This window comes from Lontra canadensis, unplaced genomic scaffold (genome assembly GCF_010015895.1).
Source record: "Lontra canadensis isolate GAN:19392208 unplaced genomic scaffold, GSC_riverotter_1.0 scaffold9, whole genome shotgun sequence".
Classification (NCBI taxonomy): Eukaryota; Metazoa; Chordata; class Mammalia; order Carnivora; family Mustelidae; genus Lontra; species Lontra canadensis.
In genome coordinates, this window is record NW_022631003.1 from 9,537,435 (window position 1) to 9,559,901 (window position 22,467).

General features: G+C 40.2%; 1 protein-coding gene across 1 annotated transcript in view; it reads right to left on the reverse strand.

Annotated features, from left to right (window-relative positions):
* TRHDE (thyrotropin releasing hormone degrading enzyme) overlaps window positions 1-13,313 on the reverse strand; it is a 362,821-nt gene extending 349,508 nt beyond the window's left edge. The window contains exons 1-2 of the mRNA XM_032854781.1: window positions 12,391-13,313; window positions 332-605 (exon numbers count right to left, since the gene is read on the reverse strand). Coding sequence (XP_032710672.1) covers window positions 332-605; window positions 12,391-13,292 — 1,176 coding nt within the window. The 5' untranslated portion in view covers window positions 13,293-13,313. The remainder of the gene's footprint in view (window positions 1-331; window positions 606-12,390) is intronic.
* Window positions 13,314-22,467: the final 9,154 nt, after the last annotated feature.

The following is a 22,467-nucleotide window of genomic DNA, read 5'->3' on the forward strand; positions in this document are numbered from 1 at the left end:
ACTATAAAGAGATGCAGCTTTCCCAGTCCCATAAATAAAAAACAATTTCTCAAAGCAGACAACAGTTGTTTCAGAAATACTCAGGAGCTAAAGAGGGATGGGGATGCTGGGGACGGAGGAGGTAGTGAAAGGGACAAGAGGGGTGGGTATGGAAAAGACACTCCTCTTTGACTCTAGAAACCAGGAAAATAATTTCCCGCCAAGGGTTAACAAAAGAATTTAGTTATGCACGTCTTGAAGAGGATAAAAATGATTCATTCTTAATCCAGAAATAAGATTACTATACAATGCGTACATTATCTAAAAACATATTTAAGTTTAAAATACTTACTGCAACCCCACTCTTGGTGGTAGTTTCTCTGTATGTGAAGTTGCAGATCGCCCAGGCTAAATAATATGTAGACATGAGAGGGGTCTGTGAAAAGTGATCCGTAACCCATCCATCTTCCTCAAACACAGAAGTTTCCAATGGCATATTGGATAAAGATAAATAGGTTGCTTGATGCTTGATGCTAATTTTGAAAGTAGCCTTGTAGATCGGCTCGTCAAAACAAGGAAATGCCTTTCTGGCATGGGTAGGTGAAAACTGAGTGACACCAAGGAATCTGGAAAACAGAAAATGACATTCTCAATTACTTTTATGGCTTGATAAGTTATGACCATTTTACATGCTTCTGCCGATAAAATAACGTATTTTGCCAAATTGCAAGGTCGTTTCTTCTGTGCCAAACTTAGGTGCATGAATAGCATGAAAGTATAATTTGTATGTATTTCCCCAACAATAAAAATTCTTTGGGGAAGTTTTTATCTCAAATTAAAGTAATCCTCTAAACCCAGACCAGTGCTTTTTAGACAAAACATTACACTTTACAGAAAAACAATTCATCAGCATCCCATTGGCAAACACTGGAAAACAATAGTTCTCCTTTTTGGTATGCCCTCACTTTCCCCTCTAAATGTATATAAGTTAATGAAACTAAAATCCAAAAGATGTCATCAGATACATGTAGAATATAGACCATCAGTGGGAAACATCTGTGCCCTCAAATTTCAGCTAGATGTGATCTGATTTTGTTAAGGACTTTGAAACCTGACAAACGTTGGTCTAAATTCTGTCTTTGCAACATTCTCAGCCATATCATCTTGGATGACTACTAAATTTCCGTAAGGTTTAGGTGTTCATTGCTTGAAAGGAAATAATCAAGCCTAACTTTTAAAAAGTACTATAAAGCTTAGTGGGGAGAAAGGATACAAAGCACGTATCACTGTGAAAGATGAAAAGCAACCATCGGGAAGTTAAGAAATGGCGGCCACTGGTTCACAATGTCTTTAACTTTTCTTGGAATGATTTAACACATGTTTATATTGACTAATCCAGAGACTATCAGTCTTACGACTCACAATACATATTTATCATACAAATTGTAACTTTAGTATTATTGTGTTAATATAATACAGGTAATTTTACATAATTAATATATAATAAACATGTCAATGTAGATATAGGTGTATATGTTTCTATTAAGTATATTTAATGCCTTCAAGTTTTCAGATCAAGCCGCAACATTGCATTTCATTAAAACTAGCTAGAAACAACCTCTTCATTCTTCCACAGTTATTACAAATGAAAATACTCAAACACCCTTTTAACTTGAAAAAGAAGCCATCATTTATGAAAACATTCATGATAGAAATCAATTTAAACTTTTCTGATAATATTAGTTACAAAACTCAATACAAGTTCAACATCAGACCTTTCATAAAACATGACTGAGCACTGAAGTCATTTCTTTAAAAGACTCTTTCCCCCAGAAGTAGTTCTGCCACCACTCCCCTCTTCATCACCCACAATGTTCCTGGTTAATCTAACATGGCACCCTTTCCCACTGAGCTCAAACCTGGCCTCAAAATTATCATCAGCATAACACTTGAGGCAGCTGCTACCAATCAATAGGAGTTGACATATACATTGAATCTTACTGGCTATCCCTGGCTCATACCATCAGATGTAAATGCTTATACCTTTTTAACATTATGAAGCTTACATTTATCCTTGAGAGTCTACTTTTTTAAAAGTTCATTTTGAAACAGAGAAAAATAAGACATTCTAAAGATTAACTGTATACTTACTCTTGGAAAGAGGATTTTGGGGAGTTATCTTGAAAAGAGTACTGGGTTGCCACATACCAGGCTTGGGTAACGGCTAGAGCCTATCTTTTCATTAGTAGAAAGAAAATAATAATGCTTTCTATGCTTTCCTTCCAAAGCTGTCGAGATGATAAAATGATATAATATATGGGAAAGAAGTCTTAACTACAAATCTTCAGACAAATAAAAGGTTAAAGTTGGAAGCAATCTTAGGAATAAACTGTCCTCTCTCATAAATTTCTAAAATGGAAAAGTAATTCCAGTAGGGTTAAGTGATTTGTCCAAAGTTACACTAGCAATTAGCACAAAGCTGGGTCTAGAAGTCAGTTTCTGCATCTGAGTAAAAAGTTATTATATTTCAAGAACAGTAAAATAATCTTTAGCCATAATTTATAAACAATGTTTTAATTTGACTATTGGTAATAAAGGTTCTTCTTCCCAAAAATGCCAGTACCATGATAATATTTTTCCTTATGATTTTCTATTGATAGTAATATAGTTTTATTTAACGAGAGGTCAGTTTAATAAAATGTCCTTTCAGTTAAAAAGTACCCATTTACAATTTTCTCTTCACATGCTCTTGTCTTCCATAATGTTTTTGAATCTCATCTTTCCATCTCATTAATTGAAATGTCCACTGAGCTTGATATTTCTTTCCTGAGCTCTTTAAAAGTTACCTGCAGGATTCCATATATGGGTAAAGAGTGTTCCTTTTTAATTTTCAAGTGTCTGAGAACTCCAGTTTCACCACTGACAGACATCTGCTGTGTGTGAGCTTTTTAGGTACATGGTAGGATTTTTTTTTAAGATATGACCTTTTTTGTTCTTAAGGTCATGATAAGGTAGACGACTAATAATACTGGGTAAAAGGCTCTGCAAGAGTTCAACAGAAGGTTTGCAATTAGAATGTATTAGTCATTAAGTAAAAATCAAAGGTATCTTTGGCATTAAGTAATTAGTGGGTAGGAATTTATTAGATATAGAAGATTTAATACATCTGGGTTAATGAGAAATTCATAAACCAAATATTTACGCAGAAGAATCATGTTGTGTACTCTCTTTTTGCCTTATATAGTAAGTAAATATGTTAGTAAAGCTAGCAATTTAAATCACTGATTCTCAGGGTTGAAAGGAATATAAAGACCACCTAGTGCCTTTTTCTGCAATTAATATTCTTAATGAATTCACACACACAGTATATATCTATGCACAGAGGGCCACCATATATTCTGATAATATCTAAATGAGGAAATACCAATTTCACAGTCTGGCAACTGAGGACGATTGCAATTGAATTTCAATTCGGTATTTAGGAAATCAAAAGAAGTCCCTTGGTAAAGAAGAGTGGTTGGACTAGATTACTTTTTAGGTCTTTTCCAAGCTCAAGATCCTATAACTGAACAAAACTGAGAAATAAAATATTCCCTGAACTTGATGAGATTTTTTCTTGAATATTAAATTACACTACCGCTAAATAGCTTTTTACTACAAGCTCTGTTGCACATTTGTTTCTCTTAATCATCATTCTTGAGTGCTCAACACTGAGGAGAAAAAGATAAATATATATGCTTCCTTCCCTCAAGGAGTTTATACTCTAGTAAAAGAAATTAAACAAATACCTAACCAGGTATTCTACAAAAAGCCATGACAAAAAAGGAAAACGTATAAAGACATTACATTCTCCCGAAGCAAGACTTCTCAGTTTCCGCACTACTGACATTTTAGATTGGATAAATATTCTTTGTTGGGGGCTGACCAGTGTCCTGTAGGATGTGTAGCAGCATCCCGGGGCCCTTACCACTAGAGGCCAGTAACACTTTCCACCCCATCTATGACAACCTAAAGGAGGGGCATGGCAAATACTCAGTTGAGAGCCACCTGCCTTGGGAGCGGAAGAGACTTCACAGAGAAAGAAACATAACAATTGGTCTGAAAGCCTGGGTAGTATTTTAAAGGTCAGAAGCAGATGAATAAGTAAGGCAGTTGACTCCACGTAGCACAGAAATAAGCCTTTAAAAGAGTGTTGACTCACTTATTAAGTTAGTGTTCCGACTGGCCTCTCATGGATTCTGGCTTTAACAGGTCTCAGCATTGCCTGTCCGTCTCTAACACCTCTCTTACCCTCGGTACTCCTCTGTCTAACAAAGAGACCTAGTTCAAGGCTCTGTCCCCTCAAGATGCAACAGTGTCTGCTGGATTTTAAAAATATCATTCTGCCTTCATCGTTGCCTTATTAGGGTTGCCTTCAGTTGGTGGAAGTGAGACTTCTTTTCTGTTTACTGTCATCCCAAACATCAAAGAAGCCTCTAAACAAGGTGACTTGGAGTAGAAAGTAATGAATTTGGGTTCTGAGTAAAGTCAAAGTAAGTCTGAAGTGGTAGCAGGACACCAGATAGAAGAAATACAAAACATTAATTAAAAATAGAAACATTTTCATATATAGTATGGATATGAAATACACACGTAAATGCAGCAAGTAATATAAAACAGCAGGAGGCAGAAGGTAATCGGGACAAGTATTTCAATTTCTGTTTTTCTCCTGCTTTTTAAACAAAATCATTTTTATCTTTTAATGAATCTCTCTATTACCATAAAAAATGCTACATCCAAAAGTGACATCCTAGAAGTGTCATTCCAAGAATGTCACTTTAGCATAACTAGAAAAACAGAAATAATATACATGTATTTTAATTCTCTTCTATCTAAAATAAATTACTTTATTTCTTAACAACTTGCCTATTTGACATTTTGGTTGAGCTAAGAAGGAGGGCGTAAAGCTCTGTGTTGCCTCTGAAGGATACAGAGAATTGATTTCTTCTTATTTCTGCGGAAGTTCACTAGGCAAGCTACTTGTGTCAAGTCATTATGATAAGATCCAGCAGAAGTAATGCATTAATGTTGGCTGATATTGCCAACAAATTACTGTATGTGATACAAAACAATTTCTGTTCCATTATTTTCAGTTCGCCTTTTCGTAAAGTTAAAATATGCATAGGAAACCAACATGTGCATGACTCTGTTAGCATTCAGATTGATTTGTGACTTTTCATTGTGGAACCCACCCAAACCAAGAGAACCTCACAAATGGCATGCCCTATTCAAGAGGTTTCCGCCTGGACCACATCTTTGCACACCACACATAAAGCAGAGAGAATGATCTTTGAGTTTCCTTCTACCTCAATTGCAATTTGCCCAGTGTTGCCATAGTTTCTGACTCTTAATGAAAACTCCCAAGACCTAAAGAAAAGTTCCAGTGGAACTATTCCACTGTTTGCAGTAGATGGACTCAGTTACAAGGTCATGGAAGTTACACATGTCCCATTTAAAGTTAAGGTTGTTAATCAAAATGCAAATTATTACTCAATGACAAAACATTTTAAGCTAAAACGGGTCGTTGTTTAGACTGTGTGTTTTTATGTACTTCAATGAGTCATTAAACCTCTGCCATTTCAGAAGAAAAGTGCTCCTGCTGAATATTCAGTGCTATAAGCAAGCGTGTAATCTATTTTTTTAAAATAACCATTCTAGTAAACTAAAAACATAATGCAATAATGCCAGCAATATGTATGTAGGAAGTGGTGCATATGTGAATAATCGTGTTATAAAAACAGAGCACAATATTCATAATTGTTTTCCTATTTATGTACTAAATACTCTTATCAAAAATGAGTCCTGAGTGCTTGATCACCATTGATGAAGAGTATTATGAATGCACTAAAATTACCTTTGCAGGTCATAATATTAGGTTCTTATAAGAATAAATAAACTAGTGTCTGAGATTCATTTGTTTCATAGTGGAAGGAGGCAGAGCAATATGTAAGTATTATGAAATAGCACTAGTCTCAGAACGCAAATAAAGTCTTAGGAACAATAGCTAATGACTAGTGTGCCTTTCCCTTCGTACTTGCGTTTTTTCTATTTGATGCTCTAGCTTGCGGTGACAACGAAGGCACCCCCCGGCCCTTCAGCCACTGGTCTCTGCTATTCTCGCTGCTGACAGAGAGCAGTACCATAACTAGAGAGTTGTGTGTTCCTTTTGTTTCACACTCTCTTCCTGCTCTCTCGGCCCCCTCCAGCTCACAGGGCCTGGACCAAGCATGGGTTCCTCTCACTATGCAAAACGACAGCGCTGCTCTTCACTCTATGCTGCAGAGTGGAAAGGCTCTGCTTCCTCCTCTCTGTCTTTTGAACCTTGCTTGGGAGGAAAAACAGAGAGCAGTAGGAGGAATGCCCATGGGTGAACACTTCCCCACCGTCTTGATAATAGGGAAAAACCCCAACACAAGAATATTGACCCTACATGACCCTGTACCAATGCAAAGAGTAGATCTCCAGCCATGGAATAATATAATAATATTAAAACCCCCAAAAGAGCTTACCAATTGTCAGACATGGCTCTAAATGCTTTATTACTTAACTTGTGATCCTCACAATAACCCTAGGAAACAGGGTATCATTATCCCCATTTTCCAGATGAGGATACCAGACACAGAACAATTAGGAAATTTTGCCAGGGTCCTAAAGCTAGGAAGTGGCAGAGTCAGATCATGAACACAGGCAGCCTGGATCCAGAGTCCCTGAACATAGTAAGCACACACGTGCTCTTCCATCCAGCAACACAACCAAAAGCAGCTTGAACCTATTCTTAAAAGAGATGGAAAGTAACCAGGATTGGTAATTTTAAAACTTTTTTCTTTGTATACCCATCCTCTGACTTTTTTTTTTTTTTTTCAGTTGTGTGGTCACAGGGAAAGATCTGAATAATTAAACTAAAACACCACCCTGCAAGTGAACCTAAGTCCACACTGGGAATTCACCCCACCCTAAGTCTACACTGGGAATTCACCCGATCCTGGAAAAATCAGTGCTAGCGCTCCCTAAACCAGGAAGCCACTCATTTATTCAGAAGCAGGAAAGGCAGGAGAGGTGAGCCGGGACCCCCTCACCCCACTTCAGCCCCATTCAATCTTGCCAATCTTATTTTCAACACCACCATACATTGTGGCCACATGAAATCATTCCAGATTGGCCAGGAAACCTGGGGGAGGGGGTATCTTTCAACTTTATATTCTTCCAATTTCCATGTAGCGAGATTCTACATGCTGGAGAGAACATCCACTCTCTAGTGGCAAAAAAACAGGAAGACCTGGGACTTTGCAAAACTCTGGAGGAACCTAGTCACCATAGCAAATTTGAAAGCACGTAAAGGACAAACAAATAATTAAAATGAAGTGGGCAATTTTGACAATGATGATGACAGGTGGGAGAATGAGCAGGGGGTGAAGAGGAACACCCTTCCTTACAAAAGGATGTATTAAAGATCAATCATTTCTTCCTTGCTCCTTTTATATCATTCTTGAAGCTGTGCTTAAAGAAGTGAGTGTTATTCTTGTCATCACATGGACAAATGTCCCCATCCTCAACAAACGGCCTCCAGCCCATCACCATACCCAGTGGAAGAACTGGTTTGAGGAAATAAACATGCTTTGCAAACCAAACAAATACCAGAGAACCAGTCACAGGTCCACCTTTGTTTGAAACAGATCTAGAGGGCGCCTGGGTGGCTCAGTGGGTTAAAGCCTCTGCCTTCAGCTCAGGTCATGATCTCAGGGTCCTGGGATCAAGCCCTGCATCAGGCTCTCTGCTCAGCAGGGAGCCTGCTTTCCTTCCTCTCTCTCTGCCTGCTTGTGATCTCTGTCTGTCAAATGAATAAATAAAATCTTTAAAAAAAAAAAAACATCTAGAGCAGATAGGTCCTATTTAGGATTTAGAGTACTTTGCACACATAAAAACACAGGCAAACTAATTTAACTCTTTGAGAGGAAGTATATATTGTATTACTATCCAGGGTAATCAAATCAGATGGCACCATGAAAAGCACGCAGGACAAACACCAATTGTATGGATTTTCCTATCTAAATGAGTCACTATTCATTATTAACTGATCAAAGCTTTTTTTTTTTTAATTTATTTATTTGACAGAGAGAAAGAAACATCACGAGGGAATCTGGCAGGGGTAGTGGGAGAGGGAGAAGCAAGCTTCCTGCTGAGCAGGGGCCTCAACACGAGACCCCATCCCAGAACCCTGGGATCATGACCTGAGCTGAAGGCAGGCTCTTATCAGACTGAGACACTCAGGTGCCTCTGATCAAAGCTTTTTAAAAATATTTTCTAGATTTGGTTTACTGATGGCATTCTGAATTATGACCAAAATCCAGCTTGGGACTCTGTTAGGCCATATGGTTATGTGTACCTGACAGGAAAACAATGAGCTAAGTCCATTAAGGAATTCTATAAAAAAGTTTTCACAGAAACAACTGGTTCTTACAGATTTTTCAGTTCAGAGCCTTGTATAGAGGAGCAAAAAGACATAAACTCTAACTTGCTCATATAAAGATATCTCCCCTCCGGAATGAACGACAGAAATGAGGCTGCTTTCAATATAAAAGCCATGTGGTGGTTTTCTAGTTTTTATTAAATATCATGATTATTAATTCAGTCTGGGAAAGTACGAGGCATCAAATCATGTACACTAATACCACAGAAGATCAAATGCCTATCCATAAAAGAGAGAGTTTTTTGCAGTTCTCCTTGAGAACCACAATCTTATTTTTCCATTTTATGTGGAGATCATGGTTTCTCTTTAAAATAATCCTTTACAGAAGAAGACCACCCATTTTTAATTTGTCTTCTGTAACTGTGGCATGTTATAGACCCAATCAAAGTTTGTCAAAAAAAAAAAAAGTCTTCCATTTGAAAATGGATAAAACATTCATTTTCTCTAAGTAAATTTCCTCTTTCGATTCAACCATCTGGTTCTAAATTAAGGTACCCTACTTTGAACATGGGTATGCTTGCCATCTGGCTACCCGAAAGCAGCAATTACTTCAGGTAAATGAACATATACCTAATTCTAAACAAGTATATTCTACTATAGGATAATCTGACATAAATACACACCCTTTTTATCTGCCTGCTATGCACCAACTTGAGGAAAAAATGAGTATGTGCTCCGCCTAATGGAGATAATTTACCGCTGTGTATAAACATTTCAAATTCAAGAGAATTTATGTATTTGCAATATTCAACAAGTGGTGAATTTCTCATTATCCGAATTATCAACTGAAAGCAGAGGAGCCTTGGGTTTCAAGGTAGAGTCTATCCTTCTGTCCTCTACCTTTCTCCAGTGTGGTATAAGAACCAGGAAAGGTAAGTGTTCCATGTAGGATAAAACCAGGTCCCATTCAATACCTTGTGGGGAATAAAACCTTCCAAGGGTCATAGGCATGTAGCAATAGTGAGATCTAATTTTTCTGCCCTCACCCAAATTCTTTTTCTCAGACTTCCGAGAAGTGAACCAAAGAATCACATTGACTCCTGGGTATTAATGTCTCCATATAGGCTAAATAAGGTAGACTCAATTGCAGCACTGCTCTTTTAAATACTTCCAGTTGCTCTCTGTGACTCCCCATTGGCAGAATAAATACCTATTTTATTGCAAAGATTATCCAATAATTAACTTGGCAAAAACTACAACTAACTAAAGACCATGATGTTTTATCATTAATCAAATGAAAATTTAGAATTTACATCTATGTCCTCTTTGAAAGTGTTTAAAAATATCAAATTACAGAGCATTTGGGGGACGAAATCCTCACCAATCAAAGTCCAAACCCGACTGAGTTCCTGACATTGGTATGTTTTAAAAATTCTCCAAGTAGCCATGGTAACAACAACAATCAAAAAAAAAAAAAAAAGACTTAATAGATGCAATGTTCACATAATTGTGAACAGAGATTTCCTTTGCCATATTAACTCTAGTTAGAAACACACTCAAGAAATTATCATATTCACTCTGGTATTGAAGGAAAAAAAAAAAAGAAGAAGAGAAGAAGGACTTTCTCTCAGATGCTGTTTAGAAACAAAAACCTGAGAGCTCCAGAAATATTGAATCCAGATTTTCTATTGGGATGCAGAATACAGCCACATATGCTCTAGGTTAAACTTTCAACCAAGTCATTTACATTTTTGGGAGAAAACTGAAGGAGAGAGTTTAAACACAAATATGCACTAGGGGTACAAGAAAACAGTTACGGGTCAAGCTGAAACATCTGGTCTTTTTAAGAGTCCTGCTAATTTGAATATACTGACCAAAACAAGCTCAGTTCCAACAAACATATTTTGGCATGGCTCAAAAAACAGGATTTGTTGGAAGTATTTATTTCACCAGAGCAAGATTTATCAGTGATATGCACTCCCACTATTGACATTTTGACATAAGCTTGTTCCAAACACAACATGCAAATTTGCCTTCTCTGCATTTTCCCCCCATATTTGATATGATGGTGGGTTTTAAAAATGTATTTATTCTGTATTGTTTAGAATATGTTGAAGGAAGTGGTATAAGAGGGTTTAAATTATCCACACCTGATCTTAGTAGTTTGAAAGTGAATAATTTATACATTCACTTGTAGGAGGCTTTAACTATCACACAACTACTAAAGCATTAGAGAATTTATCTGAGGTTGCTTCATAGCAATATATAAATAATAAAACTTTTGTGTTCTCCCATAACACACTGACATTTCCCAGCCTCCTATACAATAACAACTTCTGGGAGTTTCCAGCCACCATAAGCCCCGGTCCATCAGAAAACCAAAGTTCAAGCCTCACTTCTCCACTGACAAACCTGCTGATCTCAGGCACGTGGGGCTGCTCTGAGCCCCAGTTCTCTGCTGTTGTGAAAATCATTTGAGGACAGAAGATCCAGGGGTATCATTGCTAATCTCCAACCTGCCTCTACTTCTAAGGTTGTCAATTTCTTTTTTAAGGTCATTTCGGTTGTTTGCTGGCCCTATCATCATTTAATTAATCAAAGTTGTTTTAAATGCAATGAATTAGGACAAAAAGTAAAAATCACTTGTTTATTCATTCAGTAATATGCTTGAGTGCTGACTACCCCAGGAGGCACAAAATAGCTCATATGTATAGTGGACACTCTATATGCCCTGTACAGTTTAAGTGCTTTTCAATGCATTTGCTCATGGACACCTGCAACAATCCCTATGAAGACAGTACTTATTATTGTCCCCAAGTTAAAACTAAGCATATGGGCTCCAGAGCCAAATTGCCTGGGTCTAAATCCCTGCTTTGTCAGCTCATTACATGATGAATTACTTGACTTCTCTGTGCCTCCATTTCCCTACCTGTAAGATAGGAAGTGTCTTGGGGGACTAAGTTAATATATTTGGCTGGATAAGCACTAGAGATAGCCATTGTCAGGAGCTGGTGACAGATTCGTCAGTGTCTTCCAGCCTTCACCACAGCTAGCTCTGCATCTGGGATTCGAACCCACTTCTGTTTGACTCCGAAATCTGAGGTCTAAAAAGTTGTGAAAAACCCCACAGCCTCTCAGAAAAAAATAAAATAAAATACTGCCCAAATCTAAAAAGCATCAAAGGCACTCATTAACAAGGCATTGGAGACTGATGGCTAGCTTTCCCTCTTTGCACCACTGGAGTCATTTCCAGAGGCAGTAATTCAAGAACAACAACAAAAAACTAAAGTCACTCTGTGTCTGTGTTGAGAGACCTGGCAGCACCTGCAAGGACATTTCTCATCGGCATTGACCATGGCAGCCTCCCCCAGACCCCTTTCGCCCTCCCCCTGAGTCTGTCACCTGGACCTACTCTTACTGCTCCGAATCTCAACTTGCAGTTTTGGAAAACTTCATGCAGCAAAAGCTCACTGTCTGCTCTGTGCCTGCCAGATAACAGGCGAGGTGGGCATGCTGAGGGGGAGGGAAGTATTTTGCCCTGCACTGCCATCTCACCTGGATGCGCTACAGGCCTGGCCTTTGACCCTGCGAGTATTTTCCCTCGACGGTATCTTAGCAGGCTTTCGATGTCACCCTGGCATCGCTCAGATTTCACACTACCCTTTAAAAATTGCTAGGCGCCATGCTGGCTAAGGAACTTTGACAGGAGGGAGTTCCAGACTAGAGGAGGGGGTGGCACTCAACGTTTGGTGCTGGTGACTGTGTGGAGTTGGCAGCAGTGAAAGCCCGGGCATCTGGGAGACCCCAGGGGTTCTGGGTGACGGCCATACCCCACCTTCGCTTCCTTCATCCACCCTGCGCTTTTCGGTCTCGGAAGCCAACCCGGTCCCCCGGGTCGCCGGCCGCCCAGCCTTTCGAGCAGCCTGGCTGGGTGGGGCGGTGCCGGGCACCGCCTCCCTCCCTACCTTCTCTCCCCGTGGAGCACGTAGGAGCTGCGGAAGAAGCCCAAGAGCTCGTTCTCGATCAGGGCGTTGTAGATGATCTTCAGGTTGTAATTCCTCTGCGCGTCCAGGGTCCTATTCAGCACCACCACCAAGACCTGGGTTTGCGGGTAGAGGAAAAAACCGGCCACCGGGACAGCACCAGCCACCCGGTCCTCGGCCACCTGCACCTTCTCAACCGCCACCCGGGAGGCGTGCAGCACGACGTAGCGGGTGGCGTTCCGGCACGCGATCTCCACATTGACCTCGCCGGAGAAGGTGAAGTTCTCCATGAAGGCGGTGAGCATTAGGTTGTAGTGCAGCGGCTTGAGGTGGCCGGACAGGCGCAGCTGCGTCCACGGCTGCCACTGCTCCCGCTCCTCCTCCGACGGCGGCTGGGCGGACGGGGTCCCAGGGGTGGCCTCTCCGCCTACCTCGGGCTTCGAGGAGTCCCCGCCAGCCTGGTGGTTGCGCCGGGCGGAACCCGGAAGGCTCCCGTTGCCCCCGCGTGCCGGGAAGCCGGCGAGACCGCCGTCGGCGCCCGGGGCTGCGCTAGCTCCGCACTCGTCGAAGCGCAAGCTGAGCAACACCGCGAGCATGGTGACCGCGAGCAGTGCCACGATGGACACCGCGAAGGCCAGCACGAGCCGCTTGTGCACCGTGATGTGGCGCTCGGTTGTGCGGGGTCGCACCCCCACGGAGTCCGTCCACGGGTCCGAGAGCCCCCTGCCGCCGGCCCGTAGCGCGGCGTCGTTCTCCCCCATGGTGGCCGCGAAGGGTGAGCTGCTCTTCTCAGCCCCCTCCTCCTTCTTCTTCTTCCTCTTCTTTTTCTTCTTCTTCTTTTTCTTCTCCTCCTCTTGCTCCCCCCGCTCGCCGTCCAGGGCCATCACACAGCCTCCTCCTCCTCCCCCGCCCCCTCCGGCACCCCCCGCGGGCGGGCCACCCGGGCCACCGCCGGCGCAGGCATCAGAGAGCGCACGCGGGCCGAGGGCGCGACGCCAGCTGGGACCCTGGAGACGCCGGTCCAGGTTCTTTTAAGACGGGTTCTGGCCGCAGGCGACGGCAACCTCGGCGCCCCCCATCAGCCCCGCCTTTCTCCGGACACTGGCGGCCGTGGCGCCGGGCGGCGAGGTCTGGGACGCACCCAACTTAGGGAGCGTCTCGCTCGCCCCACGGCGCGCTACTTCTCCCGCCGGCGCGAGGCGCCGGGGCACATGCTGCCTCCGCCCCGGTGCGCCTGCGGCTCCCGGCTCGCTCTCCCCTGCTCTCCGCTCTCGCCCGGCTTTCCGCGGGAGCCTTCCAGCGGGTCCTCGGCTAGAAAGAACGGGGAGCGGTGGAGAGGGAAGTTAGGGCTTCCGCTTTCTCTCCCCACTCCAGCGGTGGCGTTCAGTCCTCTGGGTGGGATGTGCTCTCAGCGGCAGCGGCAGCAGCAGCGGAGGCGCCCGAGCCATGCACTCCGCAGCCGGGGGCGAGAGGATGGCCGGGGAAGAAGACAGCGGGGTGAAGCCGGCGGGCGAAGTCCCAGGGCCGCAGAGCTGCGCCGGGAATCTGCCCTGAAGAAGCCGTCTCTTCCACCCGGGACACTTTAAGCAGCGGGGGCGGCAAACGGCGTGAGGTTGCAGACCGGACAGCGAGCCTCCCTCGTTCCGACGTTGCTCTGACCTCCGGGGATGACAAGTGAGCAAGAAGTGTCCGGTCGGGCCATCCCCTTCAGGTAGATGATGCTCCGGGTTTGCTCTGTATCCCCGTGGGGAGAGCCGGAGTGCGTGTGTGCGAGTGCGAGTGTGTGTGCATGTGTGTGTGCTTGTGTGCCTGTGTGTGTACACACAGTCTCCGGGTCCAGATGGCCAAGGCTACTCTGACTGCATTCAGGGACTGAAACTCCCCGAGAAAGGCAAAGGAGAGAGCGAGAGACCGCGAGGAGGCAGGGAAGGCGGGAGGGAGGGGAGCGGCTGAGCGGCAGAGGCAGGCACTGGGAGATTAGAGAGCTTTTCTCCGCTCTGTCACACCAGACACCCACTGCCACAGAGGGGGTTGCTGAGCCGCCTGCAAGAAGTACATTGTAAATCTTCAGCGCAGCCAGCCCGGCAGTCTCCCTTTTTCCCCGACTCCTTAGCCTCACCGCGCCTCTCAGGAGGGATCCTTGGAGCCTTTGGCTATTAACATCGAGAGCAAGGGAAGATCCTGGTGCTGAGACATCAGGCTCGCCAGAGGATTTGGAGGATTGTATGTAAATTGAAACAAATTCTCCAAAGCCTGACTACATATATTATACTGTTGTGATGAGTCCAGGTGTTCAGTATGAAAATACGAGTTAGCAATGAAGCATTAGAATCTCCCAGTAGGAAAGGCTAAATAAAAGAAGCACTTTCCCCCAATGAATAATGGCTATTTATAGATTGGGGAAATGATTAAAATCGAATGCCTACATCCAGGACCAAAAACTTGAGACTGAGAGAAGCTGGGGATCTGAGCCCCATCACTGGGGACTCACTAGAGCAGTGAACAAATATATTCCATGATTGACCAGTTTTTCACTTCACCCAGCCACAATTGCTTTTTTGCAGTTTTTAGTGTTATCAGGAAAATCGTTTTAAACTTTTTTTAGAACAGTTATCAAGAGGAAGTTTTGCTGATAGTAGGAGCATCCAAACAGGTTTACAGACTGTTGGCTGGTTATGGACTTCTAAGTTTATTGAAGTTTTACAGTGCAGAGTGTGTATGAGTATATGGGATATCCAAGCCTTAGGATTTGTGTGAAGAACTTGAATTGGAATAATATTCAGAAAGCAGCCACCCCAAAGCTAAAAACTAAGAGGCAGGAGTCTCCAGTTTTTAATAAAACAAAGTATAATGGACTTCAGAGCCAATAAAAAAATGAAAAATAAATAGAAAATAAAGAATAAAAAGAAGTAATTCCTTTTTACGTGTTTCTTTCACATCTTCAAATCCTGAAGGCATTTTAAAAATCATGTCCCATAATTATTTTTCTTACAAAAAGGAACGTTAAATGCTCCTGGCTTTGTACACATCCTGAAAATGTACAACCAAAATATTGTGTTTGGCTTTAAAAGCATGACCAAACAGAAGAGATGAAATACACATCAACTTTAGCCTGACAACCACTGAAAACAGCCCTGCTCAATGAAGCTCTTTTCTATTTATCCCCAGATGGGATATATTCCCAATGCCATACATTCTAAAGGTCCATTTGAATCCTTTTTAAATGATGATGAAAAGATGTGCCAGGGTGGGATTTTTTTTTTTTTTTAAGCATGTTGTATGTGGGCCGTTAGCAACAGACCAAGGGAAATGCCACATTCTGTTCAAGTTACTTTTTTCTGCTCTGTTTTTAAATCTCCATGCTCTTGCTGTCCATATGTATTTGGCTGTATGCATTTTAAGAGTTGAGGAGTTAGGATTTGTTAGTTTGTTTTGACAGAATCAGGAAATATAGTACAGACAGGCAAAAAGCACTGTGTGACTCTTAGGAGGCCACCAGACTTCCTTGACCGCAGGGGGCTAATCTGGCTAGTCAGGATTATTGACCTAAAATCCATGGATTCAACTCACTATGATTATCAAGAGGAGCCTGGAACCCCCGAGAAGTTTTAGAATCACTGCCTAAATGAAGAGTTCATCCACTAAGGAATCTCTAAGACCTTTCTCTAAAATGATATTAGTCAAGAAAATATTCAAAGAAAGACTTTTTAAATCTTATTTGTATTTTACTGAAGTGTATATGTACTTCTGAAAATTATAAGGCAACTCTCAAATATTTGGGAATTTAAGTATATGTTTACCAAGTAGTAAAGTCACTACTGCCTATGATTAAATTAGTAGATGGATTTTTTTCTTCTGAAATCCACGTGGAACAGAGCCAAGCTTATTAACACAGAGTGCACACAGCTTATTAAAATATTGATTCCCTTAAAATGTAACTTTATCCAATAAACTCAGTATCAGATCAGGTGGGTAAATATTTCTTACTCTTGTATCAGTGTTACAAAAGGGCCCCAGTAAGTCTTTTTTTAATTTCTGAAGGTATATAACACCCTTCCCCTGAAAAGCAAGTACTCTGTGAAGTTTTTTTTTTTTTCTAGAGAATGTCCATTCTACCCTCAAACCAAGAAAAAAAAAGGCAAAAGTTCAGATTGTGTAGGTGACAAAAATATTAAAGGGATGACTCACTAATTTTCCATAAAGAAGTTGCCTTCAGTGTTGTCAGTCACTAAATTGGAGATAGTTTTGACTTTGCTAAATGCTAGGGCCATTTAGTGGGATGAGACTTTTCAAAGTGCCTGACACTTCTCTCAGAAATACATTTATTGCTGGGAGAATTTTATGGTTATTTCTTTAGCTAACAAATGTCTTTAAAGTCATTTTGTAGCCATATTTGATTTAAGGACTTATAAAAGTGTGAACATTTAATATACACAAGGCCAGCAGAAGTTATGCTTAATTAAATCTACCCCTTGGTCCTGCAAATAATCAAAATGAACTATCTTCAGTAAATGTCCTGGCCCAGAGTCTTTACTCTTTGCTGACACCAGAACTGCTTTTTCTTCTTTCACTCTGATTTGTATGAGAGTTAAACTCAAGTGTCCTTAAGTACTCAGTCCTTCAAGTGTGATTAGCACTTCACATCCAGAAGAAGCTTGGCTCAGAAGAAAGAACTAAATCCCACTCTGCCCTCACCTCCATACATTATCTTAACCTGGTTACTTTATAACTCATTTTCTTGATGTGTTAATGTATTGGAGTTAGACAGTTAGCTCAGAGGTCTCTCTGGTTCTCAAAGTCTATGAAAGAAATTCCAAAGCTAATACAGAGTCTCTTTATGCTCTCAAGTGATTTTTAATTAATCTTTTCTATTGAGAAGCCAAACAAATTCAGTGAAAAACTCAAAGTTCAGTGGGTAAAGAGACTTTATAAGAATACACTGTATTAGCAAAAACATGGGGGTGGGGTGGTGTTGGGAGAAAACAAGCCCCACTACCCTGGCAGTGAACAGATGTATTTTCTTTGTGGAATGTGTTCCTGAAGAACCCACACAATTAGAGACCAGTGCTGACAAGGAATGGCAGAAGTCTGTTTACTAGCTGAAGTGGTGCCGCCATGTGGCAATTATAGAGGCAGTTGGAAATTTGAGATCGTGATAATTTTTTCTTAAGTAGGTTCCACACCCGACATGGGGCTTGAACTCACAAACCCGAGATCAAGAGTCGCATGGTCTACTGACCAAGGCAGCCTGGTGCCTGGAGACTGTGATAATTTGATGAAATTTTTAATTTGAGGAAACACCTTATTGCAAACTTTATTAATATTTTATATTGTGTCATTTCAGAATCTCATACCATCTAATCACTGTATCTGTTGACATTGTTGAGGGGTTTCATATAGGAAATACTCTTCTAGATAGAAGAACTTAAAGAGGGAAAGAGGAGAATTGTTTAAAATTAGTCATAATTGAGACGGGGCAATTTCATGATGTTGATAGTTTGTCAAATTCACTAAGTACAATTAACACCTTGATTTAACTGTTAGTTGTCTGACTTCTATTTATTTAAAAATATTGATCTGAAAGAAAATTATATCTAAATTTGATTGTCTCTTTTTCTCACATAAAATCTATGAAATTATCAATTTTTTTAAAAAAAGAAAACATTCCTTAACCTGTTACTATGTGTTTTCAGCCCTAGAAAAGTCTGAATTTTCACCAAAACAGAACAAATCTTACAGCACAGAAAGATGGTGAATCTCTCTAGATGGTGAATATAAAGAAAACTATAACCAAATAACCATCATATCACTCCCAATTCCCGCATTAAATGTTATATCCAGAGAGGAGAGAATTAGGATCTCAAGAAGGTTTATGATCTCAGTAAGAAATTTCCATAAAAAGGCAAAAAAAAATGTGTCATGGAAATGTTTATAGTTTATTCATGAAACCTGAAAACATAATATATGCCAAATTCTGCAAACAGAATAGAAATTGGGTAACTTTCCAGATATGTGTCTGTTGAACTATTCAATTTGTCTAGAGACTTAAGAAATCGAAATAGTAGGGGCACCTGGATGGCTCAGTCGATTAAGCCTCCGAGTCTTGGTTTCAGCTCAGGTCATGAAGTCACGGTCTTGAGATCAAGCCCCTTCCTCGCCGTGCTCTGTGCTCAGCAGCAAGTTCACTTGAGATTCCCTCTACTCCTCTTCCCCTCCCCACTCCCGCACACTCTCTCTTTCTCTCTCAAATAAGTAAATCTTAAAAAAAAAAATCGAATAGTAAACATACCAATACAGCTTTTACCATGAATTTAAGTTGTTCAAATCCATGTTTCTAGACAAATATGGTAGGAAGAATTAATAATAATCACAGCCAAGACTTTTCAAGTGCTCATCTTGCACCAGGTGTTTATTTAAGCACTCCTTGTTATTTAATCATGAAAATTAATCCCATAGGTTGGCGCTGTTACTTCCCCCATTTGACAGATGAAAAAACGGAGGTTTAGCAAGAAGAAATACCCTGCCCGAATGCATATAATTACTAGGTGGCAGAGCTGGAATTCCAATTTAGACAATGTTACTTCATCACCTGTACACTTAACCAGTATGCAGTACTGCAGTCCGAAAAATCAGCCTGATGCATACTATCCAATTGCATAAGCAGTATTTGCTGCACAAGTTGGGAAGTCAGTGCCAGGCAGAGTGCTAGAGGTAGAGTGCTGAACCAAAGAGCCATGATCTCCACCTTCTTTGGGGGGGTACAGTGCCTGGCCCATTGTAAGTACCACGGTGAGTGTTTATCAAAGGAGACGAACAGGGGCGCCTGGGGGGGCTCAGTCTGTTAAGCATCTGCCTTTGGCTCAGGTCATGATCACAGGGTCATGGGATAGAGTCCCACATTGTGTTCCCTGCTCAGTGGGAGTCTGCTTCTCCCTCTCCCTCTGCCTCTCCCCTCCACTCATGTACACTCTTTCTCTTTCTCAAGTGAATAAATAAAATCTTTTTAAAAATAAAATAGATGAATAAATAGAGAAAATGTAGTATGACCCTGAGTAGAATAATTGAAATTTTATAAAATAATGACAAAGAAAAAAGGAGAGCATTATTCACCCTGGATTGAGAAGCAAGTAGTTGAAAGCATTGACTATAGCTTATTTTCATACTGCAGAACCAGCAGTTTATATGCCTTAGAAATCTTACCTCTTGAATGCATTAAAAAATGTATCTTTGACCCGGGCTTATTTGACAACTCAAATTTACATGATTTGAAGGGTGCCTCACCTCTTTGAAACCACAAAAAGTATCTGCTTCAAAGGCACACATATCAATATTAATGTAAAGTCTCATGAAGACATAAAGTATCCTGTTTTATTTCTTCCATAGGTACTTCCTGATACATGTTTTTTCCTCTTTTCCAATCATTTATTTATCCCTCTTCCATTTAACAATAAAATATATTATTTATCTCTTAAAATCTGTACTTCCTATTCTTGACTGCTCCTCTCTTTACACCTACACATTAGTGATATGTAAATGTTTATCACTGTAGCTTTTTAAATGAGGTAGTTACCGTATTTTCTTAAAATTGAGCAGCAAATGATCATCATGAGTGGGTTGATAAATTAAAAGAAATATAATGAAGTTTTTCTCTTTTAAATAATGAAATGTCACTAATCCTGTGCTCAAATACTTGTGAGTTTTTGAAAGCTGATTCTGATCTACAGTGTTTTTTGTTTTTCATAATAGAATATAAAACATAGACAAACCATAAGAAATTCTTAATCTCACAAAACAAACTGAGGGTGGCTGGGCGGGAGGTGGGTAGGGAGAGGGTGGTGGGGTTATGGACATTTGGGAGGGCATGTGCTATGGTGAGTGCTGTGAAGTGTGTAAACCTGGCGATTCACAGACCTGTACCCCTGGGGCTAATAATACATTATATGTTAAAAAAAAATTTTCTTTAAGAATATAAAACATATATATATGAAATATATAGTTTTGCTGAGTCAGTATTGTAGTCAAAGACAATTATTTCAGGTGAGAAACCCATCTTCTGTTAGGAAGTATTTCTGTTAGAAAAATATTTCACAATAGCTAATGAAATAGTAAAAATTAATATTGCATTATTTTTCAACTCATTGAATTCCTACTTTGAAACTTAAAAAATAAAGGACAAAGCATAATATTTCCCTTCAAGTTTTAGGCCTGTGCATGAAGACCCTCTCTCTTAACCATGAACTGAACAATAGCTCTCTTTTTTGGGTCTATACCTTCTCCCTGCTCATACTCAGAGTTGGTTCCTTCTACCATGTGACACTGTAACTAAGGTTCCCCCATGCATCTTTACTTTTAGGGTGATGTACCAAGGCTATGCCAAAGTCATACCATTTCTTTTTTTCTCCATACGTGGTTTTCTAAGAACATTCCTGCATTCACATCCAAGGAGTTCTCTCCTGCCTGCCTTGAAAGTTAGGTGAAATATTTCAGGATTCAGGAATTATGCTTGGAATTTAAACAATTAGCCTTTGGCTAAAATGCCTTTTCCTTGGAGCTTTAAAACAAGTTATTTATAAGCTATTATACAAAGACTGAAAGTCTAAATAAATCATTATGTTATAAATACTATAATGTTAGTTTTTTACATTTCTATTAATAATATATTTATATATTTTATATTTATATTTATATGTACGTGCTAGGCACTGTATAAACATAAAAGAGAAGTGTTCATAATTTATAACCATATAGTGGTCTTGGAGTCTGCTTATGGCCGGGGTTGGGGGGCTTTCCTATAGAAGAACTACACAGAAATAATCAAACTACTAACTTTTGAAAATAACCAATTGCTTGATTAAATGAAACTACTTTATTCCAAAAAGTCTGTAGGAAAAAACAATAAACTTGAATATCTATGTTTTTAGTTACTAGCATATTAAAATGTGGATGATCATTTCATGAAATAGGTTTAGTTCTCATAATAGAATTGATTTAGTATAAAAGTTGCCTGTGATCACTTTTGTCACTTTTCTCTTTAGTGCCACCTTGTGGGTTAGCCAGTAACAATTAAATATATAAGGTTTTGAGTTTGGGGTTTTTACTTTCCTGTGCTATGTTAAAGTTCATCTTGGGAAATATTGCAGTAGAACTCAGATGTGAAGCAATTTCTTTGTTTTCTCCAAGAGCAAGCACTTCACTAGACGATATTTGCCATAATTCAGCAATTGACCATTCTGAGCACCAGAACAGTTTCTCGAAGGTTAGAAATACTGGAATATACACAGAAATTGATATTAAATTTAAAGGATAATCACCAAACTGACAATGGGTAACATAAGTGGCAAGCTGTGACTTGTGATTTTTCCATAAGAAAAATGTTTTCTAAACTCAGTATCATAATTTCTACAACAGTGTCCCATGTGAATTGATCTTAGGTGATTCAAAACACTGCTGAACCCTGTTTTAGAAGAAACTCCCGTATCTGCTTTAGACTTGTATGCAGCTCGTTGCTAGCATCATATTTAATTTGTATTGAGTTAACTTTTTAATTATGCTGAAGGTGTAAAGGAATAAGGAAAAATTTAGTACAGTATGTTGAAATATCTTTTAATGGAGACACATAGGAAATGTGTTCCACGTTTTCTAACATTCTCCATATAGTAGAAATGCTATAATGATCTTGATTAACCAAACAAAAAAGAATAGTTTGTCCTCTTTGAAACACCTAAGCATGTTACAATTTATTGCTAAGTCTTTTGTGGTATGATGAAGAAATACATTTTGAAACTGCATTTATGGAGTCATTTCAGAGCAAGTGAAAATCATGTATGCTGGTCACTCTGAAAGTGTAAATTCTGTATCACAACTCCTCCTGCCCTATCAGGAGTTGAAGGTTGTACTGGGTGTTATTCAAAAAGTAATTTTCCCTAAATGTGCAGTAAAGCATCAGATTTGACCTATAACCTGAATATCGTAAGCTATCAGTTATCTATTCTGGAAGCACACCAAGAACAAAAAAAATTTAAGCATTTTTATAGGCTTGTTGAAATCTTATTATAGAAC